Raw genomic sequence first — 15179 nt, 5'->3', positions numbered from 1 at the left:
TAAATTGTTTAGGTCATAATATCAGGATCACAAATCATGGTTTCTGTAGTCATAATCATGATTCTTCATAAGCGTAACATATAGTGTGAAAACACTAAGCGGTGCACTTTGCTTCAACTCATTCTTGTCGATCACTCTCGATTCAAGATTACGAAGTGGTTGAGTGGTAGGGTATGTAGCTATCAATCGGAAGGATCTTGGCTCGAATCTCAGTGTACGCTGTTTTTTTATTTTGTCGATCATATCCGGGTGCGTGACTCAATATTTTTGGCATTTGAACCATGATTCCGCGCAATCAGCAATAAAAACCTAACACGTGTGTTGCGTTACGGCAATCTGACTCATGATATCATGAGTCCAAATCATGGTGTATTTTCATAAGATGAAAACACACTGGAATCTTGATATCATGAGTCATAATCTTGTTTTTGGATTCTGATTTCTACCTGAGTAGTTTCCTATTTATCATTACAACTATGAAGAATTTCTTAAGTGATTGCCGTTGTGATAACATACCTTATTCCATACTGTATGATTTGTTGTTGACCTTATTCAAATGCCCAAAAAAAGGATTATTCTAAACATGACTATGAAAAAATTGAATCTCTGAAAATTTTTCCGGGATTCCTCATGATATTACTCGCGGTCTTTTCTGTAAGCACTCGACACTTTGCGTGACGTTCGTATCGTTACCATGGTCAGCAGTCATTTTATTTTTTTTTTTGCATTCATCCGCTACCGCAACCTGTAACTTCCTAATGAACAGGACAATCTTTCAATAATAAGAGACCCCTCGAGCTTGGTCTCAGGGTCGGCTTGCTACTGGGTAAGCTGAGGGGCTACGCGACCTAAGTGTGCAGCGTACTGTCACCTGACTAGGGCTATTGTGGTGTGTGGATTGAAAGAACTCTAACTTGGTGGGAATCTTTAGGATTTTATTGGGCAAACTGGACTATTGTGGATTTTAGGGTCATACTTTAGTAATTTACTGCAATCTATTAGTTTTCTGGAGCTTTTTATGGTTACTTCAAAAATTTTCACGTACCAGTACAACTTGCTGCTTCTGGTTACTGCCGACAATCTGCTGCTAATGGGGTTGTTGATTGACGGCATATTGACTTAGTGTCGTCGCTGTTGAGGCTGATTAGGCGTCTTCCCTCCCGACACGGCCCAGGACGCTACTACGTTCAGGAGTGATTACTCCGAGACCTCCTTTACATTTATGACCGAAATGACCAGAGGCCACATCATACCAGTCAAGATGGCGGAATTTTAGAAAAGTCCTGTGAAGGTAATAAAAGTATGAATAAATTACGGGTGAAATTATGAAAAAAAAAAATCCACACGAACCCAGGACTTTTGTATGCTAGACGAGCGCTTTACCAATTATGCTACCGAGCCACTTGGTGACCCAATAACTCAGTTGGTTACAAGTTTCGAATGAAAATCCCCACAAATCACGCAGACCTTTTTCATAACCCATGTCCATCCATATCATATATCAGTCATTCCATGAAAAACCGATCTAGTGGGTCTCCGAATTCCGTGAAAATTTGCTATTTTGTTCCTTATCCGAAATAAGGATACACGTATTTTTGGATTTTTCGATTAGGGTGACCATTTCCGAAATAGGGTGTCGCGATTTTGCAAAATTTTTATTTTTAAAAAAATTATAACTTTTGAACCGTTCGACCGATTTTCAATCTTTTTGGACGAAATGAAGACTAAAGATTTTGACTTTTCAGGAAAAATATAAAATTTCACAAAAATTGTGTTTTTTACATGAAAAAACTCAATAGTTTCCGTTTTTTCATGTTTTGAAGGCCTCGGGACCAAAAAGGCTATCGCTGTTCTCATTTTTTCTTGAAAGTTCAGAAAATTTTACGTAAACTGTCAAATTTTCAGCGATGTATGTTTTTTAGTTTTTGAGATATATTTTTTTGAAAATAAAAAATCAGTCATTTTTTATCGGCACACACTGTAGGTCTCAGCGCATTAGATTTGTAATGTTTAAAAAAATTATAACTTTTGAACAGCTTAACCGATTTCCAATCTTTTTGTATGGAATGAAAGCTTAAAATTTCAACTATTCAGACAAATCCAAAAATACGTGTATCCTTATTTCGGATAAGGAAAAAAATAGCAAATTTGCACGGAATTCGGAGACCTACTAGATCGGTTTTTCATGGAATGGCTGATATGCTACACAAACGCGCAGAGCGAGTACGATTTATTTAGTGTTGAAACTGTTTGCCTATCATACCCACATTTCGGCTATTTGGCCTCAATGGAAGTTGATCCTCAATATCAGCTTCTATACTCGAATAGCCTAACCGAGCAAAGCTTGAGATCATATTGAAAACTAATTTTGATGTTGTGATGTCGCGAATTTGGATAACTTAGATTGATGTTATTTTGGTCGTTTTAACGGTTAAAATATCAAAACTGAGAGCACAAAAATGTTTCCATGAAATCAAATCCAAAACTATTTTTGCTATCAGTGAAAGCAAAATGAAAACTGTTTCTGCTACCATGGAGGGCACATTAAGAACTCATTGATATGTTCATATTTTCAATTGATATTGAAACGAGTCTGCGACAAAGTAAATGCTTCATTTTTATATTCTCATAGTGTTTATACATGTAGCACGAATAAATTTATAATTATATTAAATGAAAACATAACCAAGAATTTTAAATGATAGCAGAATGAAAACAAAATATGATAACGAATATTTCAATGACAAGTTGATACCAAATTATGATATCAACATGATGCTGAGAACAGAATATGTTTTCGACTTGCTTTCTTTTTGATGTATGGACGGGTAGATAGCCGTTTAGTATCGGTAGCCGATTGCAACAAGGCTAGAAATAACACTACGGATTGCCTGTTCCGGTGGTATAAATCCATCATACAGGTGGCCCATAATTCATGGTGTCATGCGGCTAAAAGCATACCGTGCCTAGGAATGAATGGTTAGGGGGGGTCAAAAGAAACCTAACCGTGAACGGTGCATGTGGAGTACCGGGGCACCCTCCACAGTATTATGCCCTTACTGTGCTACCCGGAGCAATAGGGCGCACTTGACCTTGTACTTCACCAAAATAATCGGCTACTCATATTTAGCCTCAAATCAGAGGCTTGATACGAGTGGAAGCATGTTAATGTAATATGAATCGAATAAAAATTATCCAGGTGAACCTTCATTATGCAAAGGGCGCATCAGCAGTGCTCAGCAGAAGTACTACATACTACTTGTAACGATAACAACTTACAACTAATATGAACATGGAATGGTGCCTCTTCCCAAGCAGCACATATTGTTACAAGTAGCTTACAGCAACGGCTACTAAACATATTCAATAATTATTATGAAAATTTATTGGCTTTTTTCGGTGAATAACAATACCTATACTCAAAGTGAAAGGGAGTAACGAAAGTAATGAAATAACAAGATGGATAGAATCGCAAGCGAGCGACAAGAGAAATGAATAGAAGTTAAAAATTTGTTTTAAGGTGATTATAAAACGAAGCCAAACTTAGAATTTTCAAGTGCACAAGACTGAAGAATCCGACAACAGTTCGCGTTGAAAATCAATCAAATTGCTTGCTTGCTGGTGATGACCTATGGGATTAATTTTCAACGCGAAGCGCTGTCCGGTTCTCAAGTCTTGTGCTCTTGAAAATTTGAGGTGTGGCTTCGTTCTATAATCACCTTAACAGAGGGCCATATGTGTGAACAACACAATCGAAACGACAAATCGTTGCCTAACGTCCTGGTCCTACACTGAGGCAAAAATCTCGCATGATTTTCATAAGATCACACTAATGAACGCGTTTTTTATTATTTTTTTGTTGGTTCATAAGACACTTGCGTATTTCATTCGACGAGATTGAGATTCATAAGACAAGTGTAATTTTTTCATAACAATCAATTGTCAATGTCATAAGAACGCTTATGAACCCCATTGTTCATCATTGTGAAGAACCACGTGAGGCAAATTTTCTCGGTACAGCCATTTCACTATCAGAAATTCAATATGGCTTCCGAAATGGACGTGTTTGCTGATTTGTCGCTGGCTGACTCCGTTTCTAATGCATCAAAGGGTAAATATTTTCTATTTATCATCTATTCCGCTGTAACAAACACTTTCTTTCGATCAGATTAAGAAATTGGATCCAAAGAATAAGATTTTTGACTGAAAATTCAAAACAATTTGTATGACGCGTAAGAAATCACAAACTCCGCTCATCCATTAATCCGCCCCTAACGTAAACCTGCACCAATTCAGGCGTTCTTCACAACTTTTCTCAATAATGTTTCGCTGCTATAATATACTTCTTCGCGTTCAAAATAGATTAGCCAACTAGAGAAAATCGAATTTTCATCCATTTTGTCGTATCCCAAATCGATTCTAATGCTTACAGTAAAGTGCTTTAATCGAATTGCGACATGACAAAATGGATGAAAATTTGATTTTCCCAAGTTGGTTAACCTATTTTTCAACGCGGATTAGTATTATTCATTCATTGAAATTTATAATCTAAAGCTCAAATTACACAAGACAGTCTTATGGAACCAAGAATGGATCAGAACGTAATTCATAAGACTATCTATGGATTTTGTTATCAAGTCAATGCTGGTTCATAAGATCATCTTACGAAATTCCTTCGAGGTGTATTATGGAAACAACATCTGCCGAAATCCATACGATGGTCTTATGAATTTCAAAGATTTTTCTTGTGTCGTAATTCCATAAGCAAATCTTATGACAGTCTTACGTTTGCTTTCCTCAGTGTAGCCGTTCAAGCTAGATGTTGTAGTGTTGGTCACCACTAACACTAGACAGGCAAAAATTTGTCGCCTCGACCTGTTAACTATATTGTTCGGCGTATGTAACAGTTCTATCGATCGTTGGCATATTTTCGGAGATTGATACGAAATTGACGTTACTTATTGGATTTTTTCGCGTCTAATATCGCATACCCCTAATTTGTGATCATTCGATAGAACTGTTACATACGCCGAACAATATAGTTAACAGGTCGAGGCGACAAATTTTTGCCTGTCTAGTGTTAGTGGTGACCGACACTACAACATCTAGCCGTTCAAGACCAGGACGTTAGGCAACGATTTGTCGTTTCGATTGTGTTGTTCACACATATGGCCCTCTGTTAAAACAAATTTTCAACTTCTATTCATTTCTCTCGTCGCTCGCTTGCGATTCTATCCATCTTGTCATTTCATTACTTTCGTTACTCCCTTTCACTCTGAGTATAGGTATTGTTATTCACCGAAAAAAACAATAAATTTTCATAATAATAAAGTCATGCGGTGATTAAACCTTATAAATATTCAATAATTACAATATTATACATTTGCAACATGGAAAAATACTGCTATGTAATCGAAAAAGCGCAAAAAGCCGAGCCTTTTGTAACTTGTTTGTTCGTTACATAAGATGTTTACAAGCGACTGCTATGTAATTTGTTGATTACGCATGGGTTGTCCTGTGACAAAATAAATGAAACGGCGTTGAAGTTGTTGTTACTTTCTGAAAGTTTTGGAACCGAACAACCATTTTAGAATTGAATGTCGATAAAAGTAATACGTATGATTTTCGAACGCGTAATTATTCACAAGTACATAATAGATTTAACATGCCGATTTGAATTTGTGGTGAAATCAATCATTTTACTTGCTCAAAATTGACGCGCTCATAAAATAGATGATAATTTTATATTGAATAACACATGATACCTGGATTGTTGAGATATTATTCTATTAGAACTGACACAGAAAAATGGAAATTGACACTGTTACTCAAATCAGCAGTGTTTTTGATTTTAATTTAATTGTTTGTGAAGATTGTGATTCCAAAATCACGTTGTTTGTGTATATATGGGAGAGGTAGTACGGATGAGTGTAACATATTACAAAGGTGTGATGCGCCGACAGCAAGCATCACACAGCCCAACGCAACTACATTAAAGCAATTGGGCTGCTTGCTGCTAGCTGGGGCAAAACAGAGAAATTGAATTGAACATATGTACATCGCAGCGCTGCTGCTATATCTTACTGCACCTTACATACAGTAATGGGAGATGCGTTTGCGGTGGAACCGAACCACGAAAAAATCATTAAAAAAGAAAACGGCAGTTATACTGTTGACTCTTCTGAACCAATGGAAGTAATGATGAGAACTCATTTCCCTGAATCGATCCCATATTCGGATGGAGAACAGGTCTCAGATGAGGCAAGACATGTATGGTCGATAAATGCCTATCGGAAAGCTTGTGAAATCTTCACGCCTTCGAGGGTCGAATGGGCATTGAGTTGTTTTCAGCCTTTCACATCTGCCGGGAAAGATGATATTTTCCCAGGCTTACTGCAACAAGGAATATAGACGCTTCGGACGCAATTGACCAAAATATTCAAAGCAAGTGTTGCGCTTTCATATATTCCAAAAGCGTGGCAAAAGATTCGAGTTGTCTTCATTCCAAAAGCTGAAGACAGAACAAAAAATCTCGCAAAGCCTTTAGACCTACAAGGGGCTTGGATAAAAGTGTTACCGAATGGGCTATGACTATGCTCAAGGGTCGGACAATTTCTGCTGATCTAGGAGGTACGCAAATATCTATAAGATCTACTAAGGGATGTCATGAAGGAGGAGTGTTATCGCCCTTACTGTGGTCTCTTGTAGTAGACGAACTCCTTAGAAATTTAAAAGATCAAGATTTTGAGGTAATTGGATATGCCGATGATGTGGCCATCTTGGTTCGTAGAAAGTTTGATAACACGATTCCCCATCGATTGCAAACTGCGTTAAACATTACTATCAAATGGTGTAAAAAATGGGAGTTAAAAATAAACCCTTCGAAAACTTTTATCGTGCCTTTTACCTGAAGGAAAAAGGTATAGCTTATACGGCCTTCTTTGAATGGAGATCATATAAAATTTTCGGAAGAAGTGAAACACCTTGGGGTTTCTTTGGATAAGAAATTGAACTGGAACTCTCATCTGAACAAGTTCATAAGTAAGGGTACTAATGCCCTATGGGTCTGCAATAAAGCCCTAGGGAAAACTTGGGGACTGCGATCTAATATGGTAAACTGGAATTATTAATAATAGTCCGACCAAAAATTATGGTAAACTGGATTTATTAGTAATAGTCCGACCAAAAATTAGTTATGCTTCACGACAAAAGAGGTAACCGCTCAGAAGAAGCTGGCTAAGTTGCAAAGACTTGCTTCTATATCAATGACACGGGCAATGAAAAGTACACCAAAGCAATCGTGGTCAGAGGCTGGTTTTGTCAGTTCAGGGGAAGGGCTGCCGAAGATCAGCGAAAACGTGTCGACTACCATGATTGCTTACAACACTGCTTGCGGATTTCCTTCAAATACTTTTTCTTAATTTCCTCCAGGAATTAAGGTTTGCTATTTCTCCAAGTATTTCTCCAGGAATCATCCAGAAATATTGTCATGTATTATTATAGGAACTCTTATCATGTATTATCATAGCTTCCATGCATCATTTCTTTGAAATTCTTTCAAATTTTTTTCTCAGCTTGAAAATTTATGTTTTCGGATTGAATTCTAGGACTAGTGGCAGGGCGGTCAGTTTTACCAAGCATACTGCCGCATCGAGTCAAAGAGTGTGGGTTTGATTCCCCCTTCAGTCTGTAAAACTTTTTGTCAGGAATGTATTTCGACTGAGCCACTGGTCGTTGCATGCTAGTTCGTTGTTTAGTGTGGTGCTTCCTTCAAAGGACATAATCGTCCACTGGAAGGATTAATGTTCTTCTTCTTCTTTCTGGCATTACGTTCCCACTGGGACAGAGTCTGCTTGTCAGCTTAGTGTTCTTATGAGCACTTCCACAGTTATTAACTGAGAGCTTACTGTGCCAATCTCCATTTTTGCATGCGTATATCGTGTGGCAGGTACGAAGATACTCTATGCCCTGGGAAGTCGAGAAAATTTCCAACCCGAAAAGATCCTCGACCAGTGGGATTTGAACCCACGACCCTCAGCTTGGTCTTGCTGAATAGCTGCTCGTTTACCGCTACGGCTATATGGGCCCCTGTAACCATTGACGTGTCAGTGTCTTTTTATATATTTATTGATTGATTGTTGGATAAATCCCTACAAAAGCCTCTGAAGTGATTTGAGCTTGAGCTTGAGTTTGAGCTTGATTGGCCGCCCGTGGTTGCTACTCCAGTATTGCCAGATCAGCTGCACTTACACAAGGAACCAACCGAATGACTGCTTGGGACTAACAGACACCCTTAGTGTATAAGTGCTGGTGACCTTCTATTTTTAGGCAACAATGGCACCTGCCACGTCAGAATGCAGACCAATGAGGGGAAAGGTTGAGGAATTGATGATGCATTGAACTGGCTCCCACTTAGACCGTATATACCACTGCATCTACGCCAATTCATGCGGGAGTGTATGGATTGGGGGAAAGGCATAGCAGAGAGGCTTGCTCTTTGGTTAGCAGACTGCCTAAGTATCAAGCGTAAGGAAAGGCATGCTATAATGATGAGATAGAGTGAAGCGTAGGGAAACGTAGGGAAACGGTTTCTTGTCCGTTGCTGGTTCTAGCGTTTTTGCTATGAACGAGTAGCATGTGAGTATGAAAGATTGAGGGTGGAAGATAGAAGCAAGTATAAGACACAAGTACAAAGTACGAAGAAAGGGACGGGCCTGGAATTGAACCCATGACCTTCTGCATATGAAGCAGAAGCGGTAGCCATTAGACCACCAACCCCGTCCCTACAAAAGCCTCTGAAGTGATCCCAAGAAAGTTCCTTTCTAGATCCATTCAACGGCTGAACAATTAGTGGATGTATGTTATCGAAATCCTTCATTATTGATAGACGCGGCTTGCAGTAAACGTATTCCTCTCACTAGAAGCTTCAGCGTGGCGTCATCGTAAATAATTTCATTAGAAAGCACTGAATTTGAAACTTAGAAGCCGCACACGCGTTTATTCTTTGACGTATTAGCGGTTCAGTGTTATTATGTGACCATGGAAACGAGTTAATTCTGCTCAAACGTCAAAATATTGATTTCATGCATTAATGGACCAATGCACGAGTTCACTCTTTGACGTTTGAGCGGTGCCAAATTCACTTGTTTCTATGGTCACATAAATAACACGGCTCCGCTCTAACGTCAAATAATGAACTCGTGCATTGGTCCATAGTTCAGTCCACGGCCAAGCTCTCTCTCTTTGATTGAAGAGTTAGTCTTTATTTGAAAAAGTTTATTTTCAAACTTGACAAGCTTGACAGATGCTGGAACCGTTGTTTTCATTATTCCTAGAGGAGGGAAAGAGTGCGAATTTCTGATGACGTAATCGTGTGTGTATTCTCATAAAAAAACATTTAAATGCAAAGCTCCTTTTCGCGTCTATTGTTTCAATACTGCAGTTGTATTCTACGTTGCTCTCGTAAAATGGTTGAAAATCAGAAAATGAAGCTCTTTTACTACCACACTACTAAATTTGGAAAAAAACAAAAAATAAATCGTTTTGCCGTGAATTGAGCTATTAAGAATGAGCTTAGAAACTATTGGAAAAGGTAATGAAGCAGTCCATGGATAACATCTTTCGAGAAGTTTTGGAAAAATTACTGAAGGAATCAACGAAAGAATAAGGTACCCAAAACTTCCCGGGAAGGAAATTACTGTAGGAAATTTTGAAAGATATCCCAAGAAAAACTCTGAGGAAATTACTGGATTAGATATTGTTGGAACCTAGTGATTTTTTTTCTTCTTGGCATTACGTCAACGCTAGTGTTCTATTGAGCCCTTTCACAGTTATTAACTGAGAGCTTTATTTAACAATTGACCATTTTTGTATTTGTATATCGTGTGCCACGTACCAAGACACTCTATGCCCTACGAAGTCGAGAAAATTTCTAACCAGACAAGATCTTCGACCGGATTGATGCAAACCCACAACCCTCAGCTTAGTCTTGCTGAATAGTTGTGCAATTACGGCCCCTTCTGGTGGTACTTCTTATGAAATGTTCTGATAAATTGTTATATAAATTCCTGGACAAATTTCTTTAGAAATTCTTTATATATACATATCTTACAGAATTTTTAGTATAACATTTCAAGTGACTGCATTTCAAGTAATTCACAAAGGTCTATCTGTAGACAACTCTATTAATATCCGAAAACTATATGAAATAAGCTATGTAATTGATTGCAATTTTAAACTTAAAAAAGGAAATGTTTATTTTGTATTCAGAACTAACTTTGAAACACAATGTACAATTTTATAAGATGCAATAGTAGAGTGATGCAAATTTTGAAATGTTGGCTCCCCTATGCTTGAACGATTTATATTATGGTTAAAAGCATCCTCCCAAAGTTTGAAATGATTCGGAAGAAATTTGACTGTGCACAAGCCATTTGAAGTTTATATGGAGATTACTATGGAAAACGCCAATATTTTGTGTCCAGGCCTCTATCTCTTCGACATAATATTTTATGGAAAAGTGAACAACCTTCTTCTTCTTCTTTCTGGCGTTACGTCCCCACTGGGACAGAGCCGGCTTCTCAGCTTAGTGTTCTTATGAGCACTTCCATAGTTATTAACTGAGAGCTTACTTTGCCAATGACCAATTTTGCATGCGTATATCGTGTGGCAGGTACGAAGATACTCTATGCCCTGGGAAGTCGAGAAAATTTCCAACCCGAAAAGATCCTCGACCGGTGGGATTCGAACTCACGACCCTCAGCTTGGTCTTGCTGAATAGCTGCGCGCTACGGCTATCTGAGCCCCCATAGTGTGAACAACCTCTGCTCATGTAAAATCCTTTCAGATACAACTTTGCTGAATACCACATTTTGATAGGACTTAAGGATAAATTGCTATTTTTAATCATAAACTGGGTTTGCATTTTGCATGCTTAACCAACTGCTCGGCAGGCAACAGTGGTGCTCCTGGCGGGTAGAATAGATCAAAGTAATCCAGGCTACTATGTTCTACAGCAGAATAGCAGTGTTGCTCCGAAAGTAATTGAATGATCATCTCAGCATGATTTAGACTTTGTTATCACAAATAACAAATTATCCTTACGTCCCATCAAAATGTGGTCTTCGGCAAAGTTGTAGCTGGGAAGATTTCACATGAGTAGAGCTTGATCACTTTTCCATAAATTATTATTACCAGCAGGTAGAGGACTGAACACAAAAGGTTTGTCTTTTCCATAGTGATTTCCATAGAAACTTCAAATGGCCTATGCACAACCAAATTTCTTCCAAATCACTTCAAATTTTGGGAGGATGACTTTCATCATAATTGACACCTTTAAAGCATAGGGGAGCAAAAACTTCAAAATTTGCATCAGTCTAGCAATAGTTTGGAATAAAACACAAAGTTTTCTACGAAACTACCCTACGAATACGAAACCCTTTCGTTGCAGAAAACAACAAATGATTGCGTTAAGTAAACAATCTGTACTGACCTTTTTTCCAGGCTAATAGTGTTATTGAATCGCAAAAAAAAAATCTAAAACAGTCATCTAAGATTTGCAAAATATGTACATCACAATTATTTTATATAGATCTTGATTCGCCAGACTGTATTAAGTACCATCATTTTGTATGGTGGAAAGCGTAAAATATAAGTTCCCGTTTATTCTATGAAATTAATATTATGAAAAATGCGGAAAGTTGCTCTCAGTATATTGAGAAGGTTTCACAATAATTCCTACATTTTTTGGTTAAATATTAAAATTGATCTTGGGCCTGAAGTTTCCAGTCAATGAGACCATAATAATTGTACATTTTTTTTCAGACAGAGCGGTCCAAATCGATAATTGGAGTCCTCTCGAGTTAATACTCACCCAATAACTCGGAACCAACTAGATTCCAGTTTACCCTCTTGGGTATTTTTATATATTTGCTACACTTTACCATCACCATAGTGATAGGTTCGTGCTGGTAAGCCCATCCTAGAAAAATTAATACCAGACTTTCGAAGCTTGAGCTTGAATGGCCACCCATGGTTGCTACTCCAAAAACAGTTTCTAGCCCGTATCAGGTTCTAGCGAAAACTATAAACGAATAAGATTTAGTTATGACAGATTAAGAGTGGACGATAGAAGCAAATGAAAGTACAACTACAAAGTACGAGGAAAGGGACGGGCCTGGGATTAAACCTGGCACCTTCACAGCTTATGAAGCCGAAGCAGTAGCCATTAAACCATGAACGCTAGACTTTTTAAAATGGTTTGATCTGATTTCAAGGACAGTAAAACTTGCACTGCATTCAAGTTATATAGGAGAACATTACGAAAATATAGTTGAGACCTCATACCTATAATTTCAAACAGGGCAACTTTAATCAGCGGGGTGACATGGTTTGGTTTGAGACTTCACATAAAAAGTTTATATAATCAATTTCTGTTTTTCAATCATGTTTAAAGAACATATAACAACACATGGTTAAATTAGTTTCACATACTAATGTTCCGTCAATTGTTAGTAAAGTTTTTGAACCTTTTTAGAAAATGGCGACACAATGACCTACCGAGGTTGTCAGCTGGACGGAGGCAAAACGGATCCCTGTCAGATTGCATTTGGTAAGGCCAAACTGCAGCGAGGTGTCAACATCGAGCACTGTTCGATCTGTAAGGATGACGAATGCAACGGTGCCTTCAGCATGATCCGAGCAAGTAGCCGCACAATCCTAGCCACTGGAGCAAGCTTGCTAATTGTGGCCATCGCCAACAGAATGCTATTTTAAGGTTGTGTACAATGCTTGTGGTAGACAAAACGATTCATGTTTCAACAACGCTAGAGAATAGATCGGTTTTTATATGACATACAATGATATTCACGTTTAGCGAAAATATAATTAATAAAAATTGCATACGGCTAGGAAACACTTGCTGTGTAAATAACCTACTCATAGAGTGTAGATTCGCTTGATATTAATAACTTGACCTTTATGGTTACCAACGTTCATAAATGTCTTTAGAATTTCAATACTATTTTTAAGGAAACCAAACAAGCATCACTGGTGAAACAATAACGATAAGTAAGCCCAACTTAGAGTTTAGAAAATAATTACGATATTTGATTACGAATAAAGAAGGCAAGCCGTAAACACGTCACGTATTTAATGAAATATATTTAATAACTCGATAAATATATTCACGCATATGCCTTCATTGTAAACCCGCAAGGAGATTTGTACAATTGATTTTACGTTAAGAAAACTCGTTCGGACATGATGTCAACTGTATGCACAAGCAGATGCTAAAACGGTGATTTAAAAACGCTTCATCAGTATAAATAAACCCATATAGCGTTAGACAGATTACTGTTTGTATCATAAGGCTATCCATTACTTAAACTTAACTGTACTAAATTTATAACAATCTAAACGCCCGGAATCCGTTGACAACAGTCAACGGAAAATAATAGTAAAATCTTATAAAACAATCGCAGACCCATATCTCACGATCAAAATCAATGTCACTCTATAAAACTACATCTCAAATCAAAATATTCTACGAATCCAATTTATTTCTTCTTTGCACCAACAGTCAACTTTGTTCCGCTACCGAATAAGAGTTGAAACGAAACCCAGAATCAAATATCTACTGTTAACCTCTAATCAAAACCAGTTTCTCATTGAATTTCTCACATATTTGCACTAAAAAGGAATTCTAGACTCAAGCAACTACAATAGACGATAAGCGTTTGTTTAAATGCTGCACTTTTTCTTGGCATTTCTAACCATTCAGCAAAGAACACAAATTGATAAAATTAATTAACAATACATATGCAATATGAAGTATAGTAACATTCGACAAATAATGGAATAATGGTTAGTGAACGTAGAACGAAGCAGAAGTAGGCAATCTATGTAAAGTGAAAGAGTAAAAAAAAACTTTGTTATAGGACTAGCCGAGGTGTGAAGCATCATCGAATTGACTTAAACTAGCAATATAAATAAATCAAAGCTGTAACAATCCCCAGAAAACAGAACAAAACCGTTGAAAAATAAACGAACCAATATTCCCCTCTTAACGGCCCGACTAGGAAACTAGCTGTCGTAACACGACACCAGTCGGTAGTACTGAGAATGATGAGCAGAAATAAAATCACTGCACATTCACAGAAGGGTAAGACCACTACAATAACAACAGAAACAACTAAGAAGCACACCAAATCACGACTGTGTTTTGATTTATTGATATCTTATCACGACCCCTGGTGCTGCTGCCTTGATGTTCCGGGCCAGTCATCCCCAGATAGCACGAGTCGTCCAAAGCCGTTGATTTCAGATCGATCGATATGATTAGTGCGATATTTCTGAGCTGCCCAGTTTTCGTTCGGCGTAGGTGGGTCGGTGCGCACGATTTGTAGCTTATTTTGAAACAATTATAATAGGAGAGGTTGGGCACGGTGCTTAAAATGTCGATTATTTATCAGAGTTGCTAACCTATGACAAAAAGTCGAAAGAAAAAAACCTAGAAAAGACAGAAGGTTGAAAAACGAAACGTAGTAAGGATAAAAGGTCGTTCCTTTTCGATTTTGAGGGGGGATTTTGAGAGAGAAGGAAAAATTTCTCACCACCTGTCGACCTTTTGTTCGTTTAACGGTTTGCCTTTAGGCTTATTGTCCCTAAAACGTTTAGTCGTACATACAAAATTTATCACAAGCCTGGGAATGTATTCACCAACAGGAATTTTGTTGATCTTCTAAATATGATATTGTTGCACAAATTTTGATCGTTTCCGAAATAAAATATCGGGTGCCAATGACTAAGAATGGAAATTATCTCAGTTGTCAACAATTACCATCACCAATAGATCTAAAAGGTAGTAACACATCATTTAAAAATCGCTGATGGCTATAAACTGATTTGATTTTAGAAAGTTCAACGTATGTTTGAAAAAAAAAATTGTAATGCTCTGATTTGGGGTAGCATTGATCACCATGGGCGTAGTCAAGATTTCCATCAGGGGAGGACAAGCTAGTTTAAAAGTTTTTTTTCACTAATTTACACAATATCCCCGCCCCCTTTTCTAAACAATGTTACCCCCTTTGTTAAACAATGATACTTTTGTTTTTACAATGAGCCTAGTGGAGTCCAGAACACGTCTTGGTTCAATTTGTTGACCACTCAACGCCTTAAAA

The 15179-nt window shown here is 37.7% G+C and overlaps 1 protein-coding gene across 1 annotated transcript in view; it reads left to right on the top strand.

Annotated features, from left to right (window-relative positions):
- Positions 1-14115, top strand: part of LOC110676888 — an 81845-nt gene extending 67730 nt beyond the window's left edge. Inside the window, exon 5 of the mRNA XM_021846444.1 lies at positions 12536-14115. Within this exon, the coding sequence (XP_021702136.1) occupies positions 12536-12774 (239 nt within the window). The 3' untranslated portion in view covers positions 12775-14115. The remainder of the gene's footprint in view (positions 1-12535) is intronic.
- Positions 14116-15179: the final 1064 nt, after the last annotated feature.

The sequence above is a fragment of the Aedes aegypti genome, chromosome 2 (assembly GCF_002204515.2).
Source record: "Aedes aegypti strain LVP_AGWG chromosome 2, AaegL5.0 Primary Assembly, whole genome shotgun sequence".
Taxonomy (NCBI): domain Eukaryota; kingdom Metazoa; phylum Arthropoda; class Insecta; order Diptera; family Culicidae; genus Aedes; species Aedes aegypti.
The sequence above is the reverse complement of the archived record's forward strand: the minus strand, read 5'-3'. Positions and strand labels throughout refer to the sequence as shown.